Consider the following 22,870-nt stretch of genomic DNA (forward strand, 5'->3'; position numbering starts at 1 on the left):
TTGGGTAGATTGATATTGCTCCTACAGGATTGGTTGGGTTTTGAAACTTTTTTAGACAAATTTTCCTGTTTTCTTTGGTTTTCCCAATTTGGTCTAGGAGGTAGTAAAATCATTGGTATTCTTATATTCAGTCCATCTTATGCATCAGGCCGTCTAGTGCCTCTCTCATCACTGGTTGCGGTATACAAGCTCACATGTTTGAATGACTGCATGCAAAATGTCCATCGAAAGTTAACTTAGTACTTTGCAAAAACTGGTCTTTTACTAATTTCTTTAATAGGTGGCCAGTGCAGGATTTGGCACAGATCACATTGCTGCAATGGAGCTTCTAAATAGTGTTAAATCTGCTGGTGGATTGGCTGTTGCTATTCTGTTGAAGCCATTTAGTTTTGAGGGACAAAGACGAGTGGAAGAGGTAATATTACTCATTGTGTCTTTATTTGTTTACGAGCCATTTGTTCCCTCAAATTGATACTTACGATCCAATATAAATGACTAAATAATATAGCCACAATGTTACTAGCAAAACATGATCTATTTTTCACTGGGTATTCTTAAGAATTCAACATCAGATTCTTACTCGGAAACAGCCTATATCTTTGAGGGGCATGTCATGGTTTGCATGCACATGAACATGTCAGCATTTATGGATAGTTTGTATTTGAGGATAATCCTCTAGAGAAATCGCTTTATCCGAAATGACCTTCGCTTAGTGCGTTGCTAGAAATCTACTGGGTCATCGATATTTTTTAGAGATGGCACATTTTGCGTAAAATTTCCTGACACTTTAAATTAAATGGTGTAATCATCATATTTTTTATGATCAAATTTGCTCGTGATTAATTTTTTTTTCTTAAGATAATTTAAGATGGATCTAGAAGAGGAAAGACAACTTGACTTTTTTCACAAATCAGTTACAGCTGAGCCTTTCATGATTTGTTTGGCCCTACAAGATGGAGTTTATCTAATCCCATTAAGTGTGTCAACTTTCTTATACTGCAGGTAGATGATTTGGTGAATAAGCTTCAAAAGTTCTCACACTTACTTATAGGTGAGTTTATTTGCTTTATTTTGTAAGTAAATTTTAATTTGACATCCCCATATTTTAGCACACTGACTTTATTCAGTTTTACTATTATGCATGTCCAAAAGCATGCCTAAAATCCTTATCCAGATAAGTATCTTGTGCTCTACTCGACTAAAATATAAAAGTTCATAATTAGAATGTATCCAAGTATAAATTCTATCAATGCACATCTAGACCAATCTCATGATGTGTACGGCATCTCGGTTATATTGATTCTATCAATGCACATCTAGACCAATCTCATGATGTGTATGGCATCTCGGTATATTGTAATGTTTTATGGGTTGTACTGTTTTTACAACTTAAATTTCACAAAGTAGAAAATTGGTCAACCTAATCTGTGTTCCATTGCTCGATTACAATTTGTGGAGAAGTGCTGTATTATACTGGTGCAGTAGATTGCATAACCATTGGCCAAATGTACCACAATTAGTTTGATATAGATTTCACTGCTTTGCTTGATGTGCACTTTTAAAATTATAGACAACACGTTTTTGCAGTAAAAATTATTGTTCATGCTCACATATTTCTTATCATTCTCAATTTCCAGCACTAATCTGCTTATCTTGTCAGTTGTTGAAGCGGATTCTCTACTTAAGGCAGAAATGGAAACATTAGCTGAGGCTTTAGACAGTGTAAACAATGCTGTCTTCTTGGCTATGCACACGATCTCTATATTGATGTCTGTAAGTTTACTTCCTATGATTGGGTGCAATTTCTTGTAAAACTCCTGCGTAACCTTGTGATTTTTGTTGGTACATCAGGAGGTGCATTTAAAGATACTTAATGCACCAAATGAGCAGATGAAAGAAGTCAAATCATTTGAGGTACTACAGGTAGGAGATATCATATGCCAGTGTAATTTTGCTTTCTCATTAGATGTTTATTGCCATTTTTTTGTGCATTGCTAAGGAGTAGATGCTACCATTTTGATTTTGAAAACTAACATTTCTGTTGATAGCTATTAGAAACCTATGGAGAAGCTAAAGTTGGGTTTGGAGCAGGCTATAACCTTAACTCAGCAATTACACAGGCTGTCTTCAATTGTCCCTTCCTTTCTGGTGATTTCAAGGTAAATCAGTTTCTGCAACTATTGCCTTTTCCTCATCACGTTCTTATTAAATTGTCCTTTCTAATACCACCTGAAGAGTTAGTCTCTTTGATACATAGGTTTCTGGAGGGTAAAACATGGTCAATGGTTTGCTGAAAATAAGTGCTACCTTCTAACCTTTGTTAACAGTCATATTCCATAAGCTATGTCAATGAGTCATGTCGCTTAGCTATATGGAGAGGTAGGTTTAGTTTTTTAAGTGTTAGGTGGAGTTATCCAGCTAAGTTCGAAGGATTTATGTGTCTTCTAGGCTTCCAGCTCATGTATACTGTTGAGTTATTTAGATACATTAAGCTAATTAGTTAATATTGTAAGGGCTTATTTGTAAGAGTACATTAATATAAAGGGTACCTCTCTGTGAGAAAAGAGAACCCTAATCTTTACCTAAGAAAGTCTACATGGTATCAGAGCCATGTTGCGGCGCCTCTGGGAGCTGGGCGTGATCGTGATCCTTGTCGTGTGAATCGCGCACAGGGTCGTGTCCTCGAAGAGCCCGACGAAGACGAAGATCAGGACGACGAAGCCCGACGATCCGACGAAGATCTCAAGATCCGACGAGGCTTGCAGCAAGATCCGACGAGATCCGACGCTGCTGGAGACGAGGGCGACGCATATCCGACGAGATCCGACTAAGATCTCAAGATCCGAGATCCGACGAAGATCCGACGGCCGATCAGTTTCTTCCGACGCTGCTGGAGACAAGGGCGAAGCTGCTGAAGTTTGCACGATCGTGCTCGAGGAGGCGGAGAAGTCGTTCGTGTCCCAGATTCAGGATTTTGGGAACAGTTCGCTGTGCTAGAAGAAGAAGATGAAGGGGAAGTTTCCAGCGGTTTTTTAGAATCTTTGATTCTCATCAGGTGCTGAAAAGTTGGATTTGGGGGAACAGTTCGCTGTGCTAGAAGAAGAAGATGAAGGGGAAGTTTCCAGCGTTTTTTTTTTGGCATCTTTGATTCTCATCAGGTGCTGCAAAGAGAGATTAGAAGGGTAGATTGGTAGAGAAGAAGCTATAAAAACTCAGAGTGGAACTTCCCAAATCGACGAAGGCAATGAATGACTGATTTGGGGGCTTAAAAAAAAGTTAGTTTTTTTTATTTGGGTGTTTTTTTATTGGGGGGAAGAGAAGACGAAAAAGGGGATCTGTATCAGATGAGCAGGTAGTTTGGTTCTGCTACAGTAAAAAAAAAAGGGTAAAAAAAAAAAGGAAAGAGAGAGGTTTTTGATTTGTAATAGTTTATTTAGGTTTCCTCGACAAGTCAGTCCTAGAACTGATGAGAGAAGAGCTGATATCTCACTTTGTTGAGATATCTTGCTTCTTGGTTCTTGTTTCCTTGGTGAAACAAGAATTCTTGTTGATCTATCTATCTTGTTGTACTGTCGAAGTGCTGCCGGAATTTTTTCGTTGCGCACCACAAGAATAGAAGTTGGACCGATGACAAAGACTGAAAAAAATACGATGGAGGAGATCATCAAGAAGTTGAACAACTTGAGGGTATTCCAGATTGAGAAGGAGATCAGCGCTATAGTCCAGGGGGAGAGGACTGTACAGGAGTACGTCACAGAGCTGGAGCGCTTGTGGCTCGATCACGATCACTTCTCGCCCCTAGCGAGCTGCAAGGACCCTGAGTGCAAGGAGCGTGATGCCTCTTTGTAGAAGAGGACCATGTTGTTTCTCCGAGGTTTGGCTCCAGCGTATGAGCAAAGGACGGCATTGCTACTAACCCAGACGAAGATCCCACCACTGGAGAAGGCAGTCTCGGCCATGATACAGGAGGAGAGTCGTATCAGGCTACGGTCTGAAATAGGTGGACTTACAGGAGAGAAGTCTGCACTGGTGGTATCCAACCCGGATAACACTGGATTCAGAAGGGAGACTAGGCAGTGCTTCAACTGCAGAGAGGTAGGACATCTGAGACAGATGTGTCCTAAGCCACCTAGGGAAAGGAACTGGGGTGAACATGGTCAGACTCGTGGCCGTGCAGGTCGAGGAGGCAGGGGGCGTGTAAGCAAAGGAGTTGCTCACCTAGCTGTGACAGATGAGTCTCAGACTACTGCTGGGATGACTGGAGCTGAAATAACAGAGCTGGAGGAACTACGTCTGTTCAAGCTTCAGGCTGAGAGTTCGAATGGCAAGGGACAAGTCACCCAGGATCTGGCTACCACTACATGCTTTGGTAACTTTATTGGTTATGCTCATGCGAACAAAGGTACACAGGTTCAGGCACTTGCATCCACTAAAACTCATGTTGATTGGATCATAGACTCAGGTGCATCTAGGCATGTCACAGGAACATCTAGTGAGTTTGCATTATATTATCCGAGTAAGCATATGCATCCTGAGACAGTTCAGACGAATTCTTATTGATCTATCTCTCTTGTTGTGCTGTCGAAGTGCTGCCGGATTTTTTTGGTTGCGCACCACAAGAATACAAGTTGGATCGATGACAAAGACTGGAAAAAATCCGATGGAGGAGATCATCAAGAAGTTGAACAACTTGAGGGTATTCCAGATTGAGAAGGAGATCAGCGCTATAGTCCAGGGGGAGAGGACTGTACAGGAGTACGCCACAGAGCTGGAGCGCTTGTGGCTCGATCACGATCACTTCTCGCCCCTTGCGAGCTGCAAGGACCCTGAGTGCAAGGAGCGCGAGGCCTCTTTGCAGAAGAGGACCATGTTGTTTCTCCGAGGTTTGGCTCCAGCGTATGAGCAAAGGACGGCATTGCTACTAACCCAGACGAAGATCCCACCACTGGAGAAGGCAGTCTCGGCCATGATACAGGAGGAGAGCCGTATCAGGCTACAGTCTGGGATAGGTGGACTTACAGGGGAGAAGTCTGTACTAGTGGTATCCAACCCGGATAACACTGGATTCAGAAGGGAGACTAGGCAGTGTTTCAACTGCGGAGAGGTAGGGCATCTGAGACAGATGTGCCCTAAGCCACCCAGAGAAAGGAACTGGAGTGAACGTGGTCAGACTGGTGGCCGTGCAGGTCGAGGAGGCAGGGGGCGTGTAGGCCAAGGAGTTGTTCACCTAGCTGTGGCAGATGAGTCTCAGACTACTGCTGGGATGACTGGAGCTGAAATAACAGAGCTGGAGGAACTACGTCTGTTCAAGCTTCAGGCTGAGAGTTCGAAGGGCAAGGGACAAGTCACCCAGGATCTGGCTACCACTACATGCTTTGGTAACTTTATTGGTTATGCTCATGCGAACAAAGGTACACAGGTTCAGGCACTTGCATCCACTAAAACTCATGTTGATTGGATCATAGACTCAGGTGCATCTAGGCATGTCACAGGAACATCTAGTGAGTTTGCATTATATTATCCGAGTAAGCATATGCATCCTGAGACAGTTCAGACTGCTGATGGGACATCCCAACCCATCAGGGGTACTGGCTCGGTCCATTGCACTTCATATGTTACCTTGTCATCAGTATTGCATGTTCCTTCGTTTCCAGTTAACTTACTCTCAGTTAGCTCTCTCATTGATCAATTAAATTGCACCGTGTTATTTGATCGAGATTTGTGTGTCTTTCAAGAGAAGGAAACGGGGAGGAGGATTGGGACTGGTATCAGACGTGATGGTCTTTGGTATTTGGACAGGGAGACAGCAATGATTGCTGCTGCTGTTAGCGGAGGGCCAGAGGCAGAAGCGATGCTTCAACATTGCCGGTTAGGGCATTTATCTTTTGAGAGTTTAAATAGATTAGAACCTGAGTTAATGAAGAAAGTGGATAGAAAAGAGTTATTTTGTAATGCATGTGAACTTGGAAAACATACTCGTTCTACTTATAGAATGATTGGTCTTCGAAGTTGTGAACCATTTGTACTTGTCCATTCTGATGTTTGGGGACCATGTCCTACTACCTCTATCAGTGGTTTTAGATGGTTTGTTACTTTCATTGACTGTTATTCATGTATGACCTGGATATACATGATGAAGCAGAAATCAGAGGTTTACAAATGTTTTCAAGATTTCTCAGCCTATGTGAAGACACAGTTTGGAGTGCAGGTGAAGATTCTTCGAACAGATAATGAGACTGAGTATGTCAATAAGGAATTTGCAGCTTTCATCTCTAATCAGGGAATTGTTCATCAAACCACCTGCCCAGACACCCCTGCTCAGAATGGGGTGGCTGAGCGTAAGAACAGGCATCTACTGGAAGTGGCACGCTCATTGATGTTGACAATGAATGTGCCTAAGTTTTTATGGAGTGAGGCTGTTATGACAGCAGCTTATTTGATCAACAGGATGCCATCAAGAGTATTAGGGATGAAGACACCATGTGAGATGCTTTTGGGCTCGAATGTTTTTGTTGTTCCACCAAGAGTGTTTGGATGCACATGTTATGTGAGAGATCACAGGTTGATGGTGAGTAAACTGGATCCACAAACAGTTAAATGTATCTTTGTTAGCTACTCATCAAGTCAAAAAGGATACAAGTGTTGGTGTCCCACTGAAAGAAGGCTGTTTGTCAGTATGGATGTGACTTTTCGGGAGTTTGAACCTTTTTATGGGGAGAAGACGGAGTTAAGTTCCTTGTTTGGAGATGGCTCTACTGATGCCAGTAGAGAGGGGGAGAATGAGAATGAGAATGATATTATGGTCGGGATGATTCCATGTCCTCTTGAGTCACCGAGTAGTGATGGTACACCGCCGAGTAGTGGTGGCGACTCAGGAGGTGACAGTCAAGGTCAGGGGGAGCTGAGAGTATACACGAGGAGACAGAAACAGCAGCATGAGCTGCCTCCCGTGCCTGTGTCAGTACCCACAAATGTTGATGACCCAAGTCTCTCCTCTCCAGTGCCTTCCTCTTCCTCTCCAGTGCCTTACTCTTCTCCTCCACCTGAGTCGATAGGTAACGATTCCTTCCCTGATACCTCTGATACTCCTGTCTTGCCCCGCAGAACCTCTAGAGTCAATGCTGGAAAACCTCCAGCTAAGTTTGATAATTGGGATACTGATATTGCGAATTACATTTCATATGCATCCATTCCACCTGCATATAAGTCATTCATTGCATCGTTGCATTCAGTGCCTGTACCTAACAACTGGCAGGTAGCTAAGCAAGATCCTAGGTGGTTGAATGCCATGCACGAGGAACTCCAGGCCTTGAAGAAGAATGACACATGAGAGTTGGTACCTTTGCCAGCTGGGAAGCGTGCTGTTGGATGTAAGTGGGTGTATACGGTTAAGCAAACTCCAGAGGGCAAGATCGACAGATACAAGGCCAGATTGGTTGCTAAAGGCTACAGCCAAACATACGGCATTGACTATGACGAGACATTTGCTCCAGTAGCAAAGATGAGTACTGTTAGAGTGTTGGTGTCATGTGCTGCCAACTTTAATTGGCCACTACATCAGCTAGATGTCAAGAATGCCTTTTTGCATGGAGATCTTCAAGAGGAGGTATATATGGAGATTCCACCAGGCTTCACTACTTCTCAAGTAGCTGGGAAGGTGTGCAAGTTGAAGAAGTCTTTGTATGGGTTAAAACAGTCTCCGAGGGCATGGTTTGATAGATTCAGGTTGGCAGTTTGTGGTATGGGGTACAAGCAGTGCAATGGTGATCATACTGTGTTTTACAGGCACTCCAAAACTCGTATCACTATCCTGGCGGTCTATGTTGATGATATTGTAATCACTGGAGATGACGCTGAGGAAATCCTACTGTTGAAGAAGAAATTGGGAGAGGAATTTGAAGTTAAAGATCTGGGGCAGTTGAAGTACTTTCTCGGAATTGAAATTGCAAGGTCGCGAAAGGGTATAGTGCTTTCTCAGCGGAAGTATGCTCTGGATCTTCTCTCAGAGACAGGGATGTTGGGGTGCAGAGTTGCATCTACTCCTATCGAGCAGAATCATAAAATGTGTGCCGAGGGTGGTGACCCGGTGAGTAAAGAGCAATATCAAAGATTAGTTGGACGACTTATATATCTATGTCATACGAGACCTGATATTACTCATGCAGTGAGTGTGGTGAGTAGATATATGCATGATCCCAGAGAGCAGCATATGGAGGCAGTTCGCAGAATTCTTAGATATATTAAAGGAAGCCCAGGAAAGGGGTTATGGTTCAGGAGTTTTGGACATCTGAGAATTGAAGGCTACTGTGATGCTGATTGGGCGGGTTGTATGGATGATCGTAGATCTACTACAGGCGAGTACAGAGCTATGGCAGTTAGTCTGTGCGAGTTGATGTGGGTCAAAAACATACTATCTGAGCTGCGCTTATTTAGAAGAAACTCCTTACAACTTTGGTGTGACAACAAATCGGCGATTAATATTGCAAACAATCCTGTTCAGCATGATCGGACCAAACATGTAGAGATTGATAGGTTCTTTATCAAGGAGCAACTGAATAGAGGAATTCTGACTGTGAGCTATGTGAAATCAGAAGAGCAGCTAGCTGATTGTTTAACAAAAGGATTAGGTTCTAGAGAGCATGATATCTTTTGTAACAAGATGGGAATGATTGATATCTATCGCCCATCTTGAGGGGGAGTGTTGAGTTATTTAGATACATTAAGCTAATTAGTTAATATTGTAAGGGCTTATTTGTAAGAGTACATTAATATAAAGGGTACCTCTCTGTGAGAAAAGAGAACCCTAATCTTTACCTAAGAAAGTCTACATATACATACTTGCATCTGAAAGCAATGAATTCTCTACAGTATCTTTGTGCTTTATTCTGTTGATGTAGTGTTGTTCCTTTGAAGAATGTAGGCACATTCGCTCTCCAGGAACATTTATTTCTTTCTTCGTTTACCTTTTCCTCAATTCATCCATCAATTCATCTATCTTTTCTTCAACCCATTCGGAGTCCGTTAGAAATTTTGCTTTATTTGGTTCCTACTATCATTGTTGATTTTCCCTTGTCAGATACCACTAAACGAGCCTGAGCTCATGGGTACTAGGGTTAGACTTCCCCTCAGATGGGTCTTCGAGACACACGGAGAGGCCTTCAGCATATACATAACTTGCATGGAGAGGACGAATAAATCAGGGGCAGATAAACATTTTTGTACTTGAAATTGATGAAGCAACCTGAAACCATCTGAAACTTGGTGCTTTGGTACCTTGTCAGAGACTAATCTACACAAGCTTAAACTGTGGCACTTTAGCTTAACAATGTTATCTTACAAACATCACTTCTCATCCCTCATTTAAGAGCTCATACGTGTGATGTTAACCTCCAGCATAATGAGTAAATTTCGCCTATTCGTAATAATCACCAAATTCATATCCTTACAAATTTTATTATCAACTTGTTGAGTCTCAACGAGAGCTATTGAAGGTAATAAATATTCCAGTAGCATCCTACACATAAGAGTGCACTATATGATGTGATCATATTCCGAAATCAATTTTATGCAAAACATCTAACTACCAATTATCCGTAGGTCACCTATCATTAAAGACTTGTGATGCATAATTAGCTGGCTTTGTTGGAAATTTGTTGGCATGTATTAAGTAGCTTGGATAAGGATTGCCATCTCAGTGGGAAAGGTTGACCGAACATTATATCAGATGTCCAGTGGAGAACGGCTCCCCCCCCCCCCCCCCCCCCAAAAAAAAAACAAAAAAAAAAACAAAAAAAAAACCACACACACACAAACAAATCAGATAACTTTATCTGACGAGTATCTGTGTAAAATGTTAATTTTCTTCACACTTCTATATCTATCTACGAGTAACATTTTTTTTCTTGGTAGGATTTCAATGGTGTAATTCTTTTTACCCTTACATGTTCTTGTGGCATGGATGAAAGTGATTTTGCATCTGCTATTCTCAACTTTCGCCGGATTACAGAGTGCACCGGGGACGTCATATTTTCTACCGTCCATGAACCTAGTCTGGAGCCAAATCTAATTGTAGCAACGCTGCTGGTAGTCGGGTAAGACTGACAAGTTTATTGGATACACTTGATAATCACAGTGATCAGGTCATAATTTTTTCAAAGTCAGTTCTGTATCAGTTAACTAAATCATATAATCTATGTGAAAGTAACACAGAGTTGCAATTTAGTAATTCAGGGCCAATACATCATGCATCACCTTTTGCTGTATTAGTATTGTATTCAACTCTTTGAAACCATAAATTTGTCTATTTACCTTAAGGAGCTGCTTAACATCCAGAGAGTGGAAAATAGCGGTAAGTCTAGGCAAATTTTGGTATTTTAATTTTGGCTAGATGAAAGTGCATGCTCAAGTAAACTTTCAGACACCTTCCTCTGTAGGAGCAAGGTCTTTTAGAAAGTCGATGCGGAGTGACAAGAGCTTGATGTTCTATTTGAGCATGAAAAGTTCCACTCTCTTACTCTTCCATGCATTAATAAACACTTGGGAAGAAAAATAGTAGTTAGCATATCAATCTTCTTTCTCCTCCACCGTCCATTAAGAAAACACTAAAAGTAAAATTATTCACGCATTATACACCATGAAAGAGGGTACCTTCCCCCCTTCCCAAGTAGTTTCCAGTTGCCATACAGCCCCCAAAGTAAGTACATTTATGCTACAGTGTGCTATAACCCAGAGGAGAATTTTTGAAAGGTTAGGTGCGGAATGTAGAACTCATTTTTTATTGTATTTTGTATGTCCTGATGATTCATTGATTTGTCTTTGCCTGTTGAGTGATTCAAGAGTCCATCTGTCGAAAAGTGGGAGACATGCCAACCTTCCAAAAAATTAACAAGGAACAAGGGCTAAATTTTACAGGTGCATTTGAAACATGTTTACATACAATATTACAAATATAGGCAACAGAATTAAGCTGATGTCTTGCATAACTTATGTGATGGGGCAGCCAAAACTATTAAATGAATCATTTTCTGGCATCCAAATTGTTCAACCTTGAACTTTTCTTTATTTTTGTTTGAAATGGAGTTGCACCTTTACTCTAATGTTCAAAAAAATTTGCATTGATCAGCCGTGAAGAAAAAAGGGTTTCTCAGAAGAAGAGCTTTTTGTCTGGTCTGGCTTTACATTTCCCCTTTCTGTTCTCCGTTTTTGGGGAAGATTTTTCAGAACACAACGGCAGCATATCTGCTTGCCTACCTAGTAAAACATCAGAGGATGCCAGACCTAACAGTGAGAGCATATCATTAAATTTAGAAGATGGTATTCTTGAAGCAAAAGTTGATGAGAAGGAAACTGATCCCAGCAGGTAACTGAAATTAATCTTCATATATAAGCTTCATTAGTTCACTAATGGCCCTAAATTTGTCTTCTGTGATGGATTGATAACATAATAAACCTATCTTGCTGTTTTAGAGAATCAATTCATAGTCATGAAATTTTGGGTGGAGATTCATCAGAAATCAACTGTGAGTCAATCACTGAAAATACTTATCAACCTAATTCAGGTATATGTGCATCGCCAGTATGGTTAGCGCTGTTATTCTGATATATCTTGCTTAATTATTTCTCTTACGAGGCACCTTTAACGTTATTGTATCAAGTTTCAAGGTCGGCAATTATTAATCTGGATTTGCTCTGCTACTCAGGCTCAGGCGGTCAAAGAGACCAAGACAATAATTCTTATTTTGGTCCTGGGTTCAGTTTTGCGCAGCTATGGGCTAAGCGAAGAGCTGATTTTGTTAGATCTGGCCAGAGTGACATGGTAGAAAATTTCACTCCTCCTATTGGTGTGAAATTCTCCTCAGAAATGTGCTCTAATCAAGCATGTTCAGAGTCCAGTCTTCCAGAAACCTGTAGCAAAATGTATTCAGACTCCCTTCACGCTGCAAACTTTTCTCCAAGGGATCAATTGTCTGATAATGGTCTAGAGGCATTAACGGAAATTTATAATATTGCTTTTAAAGCTCTAAAAAGAAGAAATGTGGATGAGCCTAGAAAGCGTGGACTTCTTTCTGAACGTGCAGCTTCAATGCTGGTAATCAATTTTCATCTATTTTATACTAATTACAGTACATTCATCTGTCATAGTTTCAGTTTAATAATTTTTACCATAAGGTAAACTACCACCATGGTAGTTGACAGCTTCAAATTACTCATTTGTTGAAACAGTATTTACAATGAGCATAAGTTCCAGTTTATTGGCAATTCCAATATCAACACTAGTTACCACAGGAACTAGTGGTATATTTGTTATGCTGATGCATGCTTATGCTAACCAATGTTGATTAAGATAAGGCTGCACAATTCTTACATGCTAAATTATGCATCTGTGGTCCAATATTGTCTGCTCTTTCTTTCGACAGAAGTTGCTATAAAATGTCTTCAGTTTGTAACTGTTCAACTTTGTTTAAAAATAAAAAAGGCAACTTGTCTGACATACAAAGATAGTTTAGGTAGAGACTAGATATTACGTTCGAGTTTAGGTAGAGACTAGATATTAAGTTCGCACAGAACCAAAAAAAGAATAAGAAAAAGATTAGTGGAATGTCTATATTCACTGTATACCAAAAAAGAATAAGAAAAAGATTAGTGGAATGTCTATATTCACTGTATACCGCTATGTTAGGAATGCTTAACCATTGGAGATAGGATTGATTGGAGAGTATTTGTATGAGTCTAAATTCATTGCACCACTTCATTAGAAATATCTGCCCGTATAATTGGGGCTTTATAATAGAATTGATTGGAGGGTATTGCTATAAATAAGCATGTATTTCTCGTATTAATAAGGGTTCATCTATTACCTTTAGAAAGAAGAGAAATGTAGTTCATCTCTTCTCTCGATATGCATTTACCACTCTATTTGGAATGTTTGATCAGTGGAGTTAAGATTCATTGGAGTGTGTCGCTGTGAGTCTACATTTATTGCACCATTATTTTCGAAAGGAGAAATTTTAATATAGACCCATTCCTAAATTTATTCAAAAATTTCGAATCTATCCCATTTTATTTAGTGAAATTGACCCAGCTTCTACCACGTCAGTTTCGTGGTCAGAAACTGGGTCGATTTCAAAAAACACGGTGACTTAGTTAGTCGGAGTTGATAACCCTGACTAATTAGAACCATATTCTAATTAGTTGGAATTTCCAACCCCGATGCATGCCAAATATTGTCGGGGTTGTCAAACCCCAACAAAATTGTCAGGTTTGGTAACCCCGACTAGTTTGGTTGCGGTCCTAGCCGTTTTCAAGCTCGAAAACTAGTTGAGTCCCCCAAATAGTTGGGGTTGCCCAATCCAGACTATTTGGCAGAGACTTCTGCCAATTTACCAGCTAGCAAATGGCCAAGTCCCCAAATAGTTGGGGTTGCCAACCCCAACTATTTAGCAAAGAACTACCTCCCTCTTCTTGTCTTCAGAAATTCTCCTACTACACATATATCAATCCATAACCGATTTCAATCACAAATAAACACATATACTTGTATCTATATTCCATCCATAACCAATTTCAATCACAAACAAACATCTCATTATCCATAATAAAATTTCAATCATAAACATTTAGTCTAAATTAAATTTTAACCGTAAATATCATAAAAAAACTTAAATCGAAATTTAGCAAATATTAAGAACTCCTCTCTCCCTCGCCCTCACCCTCTTCCTCTTCTTCATCTCCCTTGTCCTCGTTCCCCTTCAACATTTTCGACTATTTAGGGGACTTAGCCATTTTCAAACTGGAAAATTGGCAGAAGTTTGCCAAATAGTCGGGGTTAGCAACCCCGACTATTTAGGGGACTCGGTCAATTTCGAACTCGAAAACGACTGGGACCGCGACCAAAATAGTCGGGGTTGCCAAACCAGACAACTTTTGTTGGGTTTGACAACCCCAACTATATTTGGCGCGCGTTAGTGTTAGAAATTGTAACTATATATGTCATCGTTATTGGGCGACAGCGTAGCGTAGCAGGAAGGGACTGCTAACGCTATTAGCACCGTTATTGTGGGGCTATTTAACGCTATTTATAACAGTGAAAAAATACAAATGTACATGCAAAATGTATGTATTTATATACTATATAGCTTTCTTTTTAACTTTCTTTATAGTTTTTACTTTTTTTAAAACCTTCTATTAAGAGCTTATAGTAAGTATGAATAAGAGACATCTTTTCTTAATAATCTGATGATGCACAAATTTCTAACATATTATTGGAAGCATATTCATCTTCTCATGCCATTATAGTGGAAATTACAGATAATCAATTGTGTTCATTTTGAAATTGGTATAAATTGGTTTTCATTATTCCTCCAGGGTTCTAATGCAAACTTCCTGTGTTTCTTCTTCCTTATCTCTCGCTAACAATTCCTCTTCTCCGATGGCAAACGAGTGATTTGATCTGGCATCAAAGAGACCTACTAGTAATCAATTAATTGTCTCCTTCAACAAATATGTGATATCCACTAGTGAAGCAGTGTATTTTTTATGTTTACATCCATTGATTTTAACACAATAATCGCCTAACTGAGAATTTTTTTAAAATATCTCATATATGAACACCTGTATCACATATATAGAAGAATCGAAGAAAAATTAACAGGTATCATAACCCATCATTTCAGGAAAGATGGATTTAGGATAGAATCGTCCTTTTAATGTTTATTTAACTGATTTTTTAACAGAAAGTTAAAACAGGACTAATTTCACAACTAATAAGGGGTAAGGGTACTAAGTTGAGAAAAAAGTGTGGGTACCAATTTGAGAATGAAGCCCTAATATAGGGACCAAATTGATCTTTCACCGATATAGAATATGCGTACGATAAAGAGTTAGTTACTGGAGCACATATAAAAAGCAGCAAAGTCACTTCCAATATTAGTTCTTCCATGGGGGATTCATACAGGAAGGGTTAAAAGGACATAATATTACATGACTTACGGTAGAGAAACTGTATGTATGAAGGGACATAGTATTACAGGATTCACGACAGAGAAACTATATGTGAAGGTATGAGCAAGACATTTGGCATCGAAAGCCTTGAAATGAAGAACATGCAGACATTTAATGAAGCAGAGAAGTCCGTAGTTGCATATATAATGATTACATAAAAGGAGAAAATCTCCCCCTCTGAAAGTACCCTAGAGGGGAGGGGGGGTGAATAGGGTATTTGCTAATATAATCCAATTTTGATGTCAAATAAAAACTTATTCAACTAATATCCTTGCAAATATGATATCCAATAAAATTATGTGTAAGGATAAACAATGAATAATAGACGATATAAACAATGAGATAATAAGATTGCGTCAAAACAATCACAAACACAAGGATATGTTTACGGAGTTCGGTCAATCCTCGATCTACGTCTCCGCTCCTCACCTCGAGGAGATTCTCCACTATCAATCAACACAACTACACAATCCGGTTTTCAACGTTCATCGAAAACGTTTACAACTCACACGTTAACAATCACACAATTCACTTCTCTAAGTGTTGGACAACTTGTGTCACATTCCTCAAGTGCTTGGAATTACTACATCTCCCTAGGATTTTACAACCAAGCCACCCCTCTTAGAATTAATCCCGTTTTTTCCCAACCACTCCTCCAAGTGTCCTTGTGTATTACAATGTGTTCTCAACAATAATAAGCTCAAATAAATGTTTTATTCTCCAACAAAAATGAGAATGAAATTGTAAACTCACACTTAATGAATCACACCCACAACCCAAATATACTATATGTGAAATACTTAAGCTCAAATGGTTGTGTGTGAATAACGAGTAAAAACAAAATTAAACTCAAGTAAATCTAGCTTGTATATATATATAGATCAAAATGAAGATTAAGGTAGAAAATAAGTTTAGAAAACTTCTCCAAAGAAGACAAAGAGATGTAAAGATTTGATGTTGAACTCCTAAAAAAACGAAGTTGAAAGTTTTCTCTTTGTAAAACTTCTTCAAACAAACAAACACGCTTCATTTTCTCTTGAAAACTCTTAAAACACACCTGCAAAATCTTTCTCTAAACTTCCATAAGTGAAACAAATGAGTTATGAGGCATATATATAGCCTCACAAAAAGAATCAGCCAAAAACTAGCCGTTACAGTCCAAAATGACTGTTATCAGTCGACTTATAACCATGGATCAATCGACAGATGAATTGAAAATACAAACAACTGAAAGAGCTCTGATCGGTCGATTGGTTGCACCTTATCGGTCGACTGAGGAAAGGGTATCGGTAGTGTCAGTCGACTGATAACATGCACGGCAAATTCTGAAATTTTACAAAGCTGATTTTTTAAATTCAATTTAAAATAGCAAATCAACTCCAAAAATAGTAAAATTTTAGATAATATTTCTACACATGAAGATAAACATGTTAGAGAAGAAATTTCTGAAATATCACTTCGCATTTGTGAAAACTCACTATTTTAAAAATAGATATTCCAGATTCTAAAAACTGTTGAACACTTGTTTTGTAAAATCGATTTAACGTAGTAAATCAACTCTAAAAATGATAAAACTTTGGGAAATGTTTATACACATGAAAAAGAACATGTTAGAAAAATAATTTCTCAAATTGCATTTCCCATTTGTGAAAACTCATTTATTTTGCAAGCCGCTCAAAAATACGAAAACGTTAAAACTTGATTTTGATAAAATCATTTCAAGCACGTTTTGACATACTTACAAATAGATTGCAAAGAAATGTGGTCTTTTGGAAACATTTTGCAAATGTGAAACTTTTTGTAAATGAAAACAAAATTTACCCAAATGATTGTTTTTAATTATATACATTGATCAAACATTATTTTTGGAAATTTATTTTTCATTACATATTATGAATTTTATTGACTTTGATGTTGATGAGAGATCTATATTTTAGCAACCCCTCAGATTTATTGATTTTTTTCTTTCAAATCATGTTTATCGGGTGCTAAAAACTTTTATATGGGTTGAAACAAGCTCCAACAGCTTGACATGATCGCCTTTCTAGTTTTCTTATTGAAAATAATTAAATTGATCCTTATGAGTTTTATCCTAAACATAATGTTTTTTATCCTTATGGATGAAACACATAAATGTTTCGATATTATATTTTTTTGTGATCATGTAGATAGGAAAGATGTGCCTCTTGTTTATATTGATACAAAATCTCTATTAGCAGACATTTTTACCTAAGCTCTTTGTGAAGAAATTGTTTTCGTCGTATAAGAGGTATACTAGGCATGTGTATCACTTAAATCATGTTTGCTTGATTATTTCTTAGTGTTTTGCAAACTTTTTAAACGGCCTATATAGTTTCATGGATATTCATGATTTTCTTTCATTTTCAAATTGTGGATTTATATCAAGATTTTCATTTGGAATTATATTTTCATGATTTTTCATGATTTTTCATGATTTTTTTTCATGGATTTTCATGATTTTCATGTTTCCCTTTTCATTTGAACTTCCTTTGGTATCATTTGTGGCTTTCATTTGAATTTTCAAGGATTCATGGATCCTCATGATTTATTTGGTATCATTTTCATGGACTTTCAAAATACTTTCATTTGCTATTGGATTCATGGATCCTCATGATTTATTTGGTATCATTTTCATGGACTTTCAAAATACTTTCATTTGCTATTACTTAAATTGTTTTCCATGATTTATTTGGTATCATTTTCATGGACTTTCAAAATACTTTCATTTGCTATTACTTAAATTGTTTTCATGTATATTACGGATGTACTTATGTTTGAGACCTTTATAACACATTTCTTAATGATATATCTATATGTATTCTCTTATCACTTTGTATGTGAGTTGTGATTAGCGTGTTTTTATATCTATGTTTACTCACATATATGCCTTATTATATTTTTTATATGCTTTATGGCTTTTTGATAGGGGGAGTCTTCCCTATCTTTTTCTATGTTCATACTCACCCATGCTTATATGTAGGAGGAGCTTAATGCTCTCTTTCTCTCTTAGTGTTTTCTCCATTTGATGTTGACAAAGGAGGAGAAACAAGTGTATTGTGAGTATTTTATTTTATTTTTGCATGAGGATAATAAATTGTATATTCATTTGTTATCATGCATGTTTTATATACTCTTTGTGTAGATTGTTTGTCATCATAAAAAAGGAAGAGATTTTTAGGTCTCATGTCTATGAGCCTATTGTCTAATCTTATTTTGATGATTAACAAACAATTCCTAACAGCTTTTATCGAGTGTTTGCATTTGATTGTTAGGAATTCTACACAAATATCCTCCGTTAGAGGTTAGATGAACTCGCACTTTCACGATGGTATTCAAAGGAGGTTAGTGGAAATCGGAATGAAGCCGTCGCAATTCAAGATAAGATTAATCATCGCTTCATCCACAATCAAGTCGAGCATATTGAAGATCATTTGCCTTGGGTATAATGGTCTAGATTTATATTTTGTGTGTTTATACTTGGAACTCAAAACTCATACACACACAATTATTTTGATTTATCGCTGTTTTGGGTTATAGACTTAATGACGATATTTTATATCTTTTTTTAGTGAAACTCTCTTCATATAAACAAAACACACTTGATTTTCTATTGAAAACTCTTAAAAACACTTACAAAACCTTTTTCTAAACTTCCATAAGTGAAACAAATGAGTTATGAGGCATATATACAGCCTCACAAAAAGAATTAGCCAAAAACTAGCTATTACAGCCTAAAATGACCGTTGTCGATTGACTTATAACCATTGATCGGTAGACTGATGAATTAAAAATACAGACGACTGAAAGAGCTCTGATCGGTCGACTGGTTGCACCTTATCGATCGACTGATGAAAGGGTGTCGGTCAACTGATAACATGCACGACAAATTTTGAAATTTTGCCGACCTGATTTTCTAAATTCAATTTATAATAGCAAATCAACTCCAAAAATAGTAAAATTTGGGACAATGTTTTTACACATGAAGATAAACAAGTTAGAGAAAACAATTCTAAAATATCACTTGGCATTTGTGAAAACTCATACGAAAACGTTAAAACTTGATTTTGATAAAATCATTTCAAGTACGTTTTGACATACTTACAAATAGATTAATAGACTTAAAAAAAGATATAAGATAGTATCGTTAAGTCTATAACCCAAAACGACGATAAATAAAAATAATTGTGTGTATGAATTTTGAGCTCTAAGTATAAACACACAAAGTATAAACCTAGACTATTATACCCAAGGCAAATGATCTTCAATATACTCGACTTAGTTGTGGATGAAGCGATGATTAATCTTGTCTTGAATTGCGACAGCTTCATTCCGATTTCCACCAACCTCCTTTGAATATCATCGTGAAAGTGCGAGTCCATCCAACCTCCAATGGAGGATATTTGTGTAGAATTCCTAACAATCAAATGCAAACACTCGACAAACGCTGTTAGGAATTGTTTGTTAATCATCAAAACCAGATTAGATAATAGACTCATAAACATGAGACCTAACACCCTCACCCCCAACAAACCACTAACATCCTAATGTCCGAAAATAAAAAGAAAATAGAAAAAATAGGGGCTGAAATAGGCAAGATGAGGAGATTTAGTATTTTCTTGTGATTGTTTGAATTCACATATTTTGGGATATTGTGCACCACACCATCTTTGTTTGATTTTTCATTAAACTTAAAGCATGAACCACAAGATCCAATGGTTAAAAAGGTAGGAGGAGATTCCTTCTCCTCTTTGGAGGAGTATAGTCCATCTCTAGTATTAATATATTAACGATGATAATGATAATGACAATGAACTAATAAGAATAATGATGATGATGATGATAACAATAATATAAAGCAAATAACTTTCAAGTTTTGAGGACACCTTGGCAGGTGACTCCTGGTTGTCATGATATCTTGAGGAATTATCAACCGAGCAAGTTCATGTTTTTCCAGGAAGTTTTCAGGATAGTAAATAATATATTAAAGCATTCTTGTTCTACCACCAATCAAGCTCTTAGTGTCTCCACTAGCTAAACTTACCTTTGTATTTTAAAGGCTTAAGCAATTGGAGTGGCTGATAAGTGAATCGAGTGGAGTATTCTTGTCCCAAAAAAGTTGTTATATGGAAACTATGTTGCATGGGTACATGTACGGACACGGAAAATTTGTAAAAGGTAGGGTATAGGGACACATCTATTTAAATATTTATATACACCTATCTTATATATTAGAACTAATAATTTCTATGAGAATAAGGATGATAATTAAAATTCCTAGAAAAATCTTATGTTTCTTTTATTATGTGGATTATAAATTGAAAAACCACTAGTTTTTGAACTAGACATCCAAACGACCCTCCAAAATCATGATTTGAAAGCTGACTTTTGTCCAACTAGTTTCAAGAAATGAATATGAAGTGTAGGATATGATATATCTAAAAGTTGTATGACAAGTGTTTTAAATAAAAACATGTATTGTATAATTGAGTACATGCCAGAATAAATGTATGCATATATGCAAGGAGCATCCGAGGAGTTCGGGTACGGGCACGGACGTGTCGGCTATGGGTACGGCTTCAGTTTAGAAGTACCCAGGTGATATAGATGGCAACAAACCTCTGTAAAATCTAAGAAGCAGGCAGGAAGCAGTGAACTCTAGTCTCTACAACCGTCTTCATGGCTGTTTTGTTTATTATATCATGTCTTGACCTTATATATTACAGAATGTAAGAGTAATGATCATAACAATAATCATTTAGATTGTAAGAGTAATGATCATAACAATAATCATTTAGATTTTCCATTTGGTCTGGGAAGGATTAGTTGTTATGCGCTTATCCAGAAATTTTGAGAGATCAATTTATTACAATTTGTCTTATATAGTTCTCATTTAATGTAGTTATGTCTTCAAATACCTATAATCCATCCACTCTTCTACACTTCCAGTGGTTGTGCTATGATGCTTAATATCGCAGAAATAGATGTCCGTTGAAAGATAATTGGCGAGGGCTTCTCAATTAAGTTATTCAGGAATTAAAAAAATTTTGAGTAGTGCATTTATTTTTCTCATTCAAAGATGTTTCTTAAAATCGTTCTGAATAATTACCAGGGAGAGTGACCTCCAGGTTGGAGAACAACACGATTAAGAACATTGGTAACGTTGATAATAAAACCTTTGGAGTCTGGTATTTTACTCTTTAAATTCAGTTCACTTGATGTTGTTGAGCTTTATTCAATGCAGCCTTTGTCTTGCATTCTTTGTGCAGAAATTGTATCACCATCTTTGAAATTGTCTACGTGGAGAAGTTTGTAAAAATAGTCTGTGAAGGTAGACTGCATATATTTTAATTTTTGTACCAAAACTCTTACATTTTAGTAGATTAGATTAATCATAAGCTAAGTTGCATAGACATGAGTACAACTGCTGGTACTGGTGTGTTTACGGGTACGAGACACGACAAGTTTGAAAAAGGTAGGGTACAGGGACACAACTATATACATATATTGGAATTAATAATTTTCATAAGATCAATTATATAATATTTTTCATTCACATGTTGTGAGAGGTAAATTTCCATGACATTTTTATGTTTCTTTTATTATATAGAATATAAATTGCGAAAGCACTCGTTTTTTAACAAGATACCCAAAACTTTGAAATCATAATTCTGGACTGGGTACGCACTGAAACAAACCTGTCCAACAAGTTTAAAGAAGTGAATGTGTAGTGTAGGTTAAACGTTCAAGAAGTGTAAGATGAATATTTTAAATTAAAGCATGTATTATATAACTGAGTACATGTTTGAATAAATGTATGCGTATATTCCAGGACTGTCGGTGTCCAATACGGGTATGATACATCATTGAAGTGTCCAAGGAGTGTCTACTAAGTACTAGGTGTCGATGTTTTGTACGTGTCGGGGATGGGTACGACTTGATGGTAGAAGTACCCAGATAACATAGATCATAAACCTCTTCTATAAAACTTCGAGATTTTATGGAAATTCATAATGGAATCTAATGCGTCATATTTTGTGTAAATTGAGGATAGAATAGTTGGATTCTAAATAATATTAAACATTCAAGTTTCATGCAAATTTGATTAAAAATCATAATGAAGTACCCAGGTGTGCATCTGAATTGTTCTGCTGACTTTAGTGTGTTTACGCTAAAACTAAAATTTGTATATAGGAATCAGAAAGAGACTTACCTAGGAGCTGGACTCCTGTCGTGGAATTGCAGTACAGAGGAGGAATATATAGGGGACGATGCCAAGGAGGTCTTCCTGAAGGCAAGGTATCCCTCTTGTACATAATTGAAATGTTTAGCTCTTCCCCAATGTCTTCCCATTCTGCAGAGTTGAATTCCAAGCCACTGACATTCAGAGAAGGCCAGTTGACTAATGTGAACAACTTTATCCTTCAGGGATGTTTGTCATTAACTGATGGAAGTTTCTATGATGGCATGTGGCATAATGGTAAGAGAACAGGTCTTGGTACATTCTGCTACAGTAATGGTGATGTGTTCCAAGGAGCATGGAGGGATGACCTCATGCATGGAAAGGTGAGATTTTTTTGCACACAATTCTCGGGGATTCACTTAAATTGATGTTTTCTCTTTCCAATCAAGTACTTTGTGAATGCTTGCTTAATTGTGACACCACTATGCTCAGATACTCTGTGACAGGAGACATGCATCCTTCAGAGATATTCTTTGGGTTTAAGCCTCCCCCTTTGACCATACTCTCTTTTAGTGTTTGCATCTGTTGTATTCCTTACTTTAATGAGATTGCGCAGACAAATGCTTCTAACAGACTTTAGTGATTTCTCTAATTTTAAGGTGCATATGT

At 37.5% G+C, this 22,870-nt stretch overlaps 1 protein-coding gene across 3 annotated transcripts in view; it reads left to right on the plus strand.

Moving 5' to 3' along the window:
- The window catches only part of LOC109827698 (protein ACCUMULATION AND REPLICATION OF CHLOROPLASTS 3), a 42,310-nt gene that overhangs the window by 16,553 nt on the left and 2,887 nt on the right, over positions 1-22,870 (plus strand). The window contains exons 4-14 of one of the 3 annotated variants that reach the window (XM_020394711.1): positions 281-415; positions 1,003-1,051; positions 1,661-1,773; positions 1,852-1,923; positions 2,056-2,159; positions 9,966-10,091; positions 11,123-11,359; positions 11,467-11,558; positions 11,700-12,088; positions 22,213-22,317; positions 22,447-22,584. In XM_020394711.1, the coding sequence (XP_020250300.1) occupies positions 281-415; positions 1,003-1,051; positions 1,661-1,773; positions 1,852-1,923; positions 2,056-2,159; positions 9,966-10,091; positions 11,123-11,359; positions 11,467-11,558; positions 11,700-12,088; positions 22,213-22,317; positions 22,447-22,584 (1,560 nt within the window). Of the gene's footprint in view, positions 1-280; positions 416-1,002; positions 1,052-1,660; positions 1,774-1,851; positions 1,924-2,048; positions 2,160-9,909; positions 10,092-11,122; positions 11,360-11,466; positions 11,559-11,699; positions 12,089-22,212; positions 22,318-22,446; positions 22,585-22,870 lie in introns of all 3 variants that reach the window. The other 2 variants (XM_020394710.1, XM_020394712.1) reach the window with 2 other exon arrangements.

This window comes from Asparagus officinalis, unplaced genomic scaffold, assembly GCF_001876935.1.
Source record: "Asparagus officinalis unplaced genomic scaffold, Aspof.V1 AsparagusV1_Un375, whole genome shotgun sequence".
Taxonomy (NCBI): Eukaryota; Viridiplantae; Streptophyta; class Magnoliopsida; order Asparagales; family Asparagaceae; genus Asparagus; species Asparagus officinalis.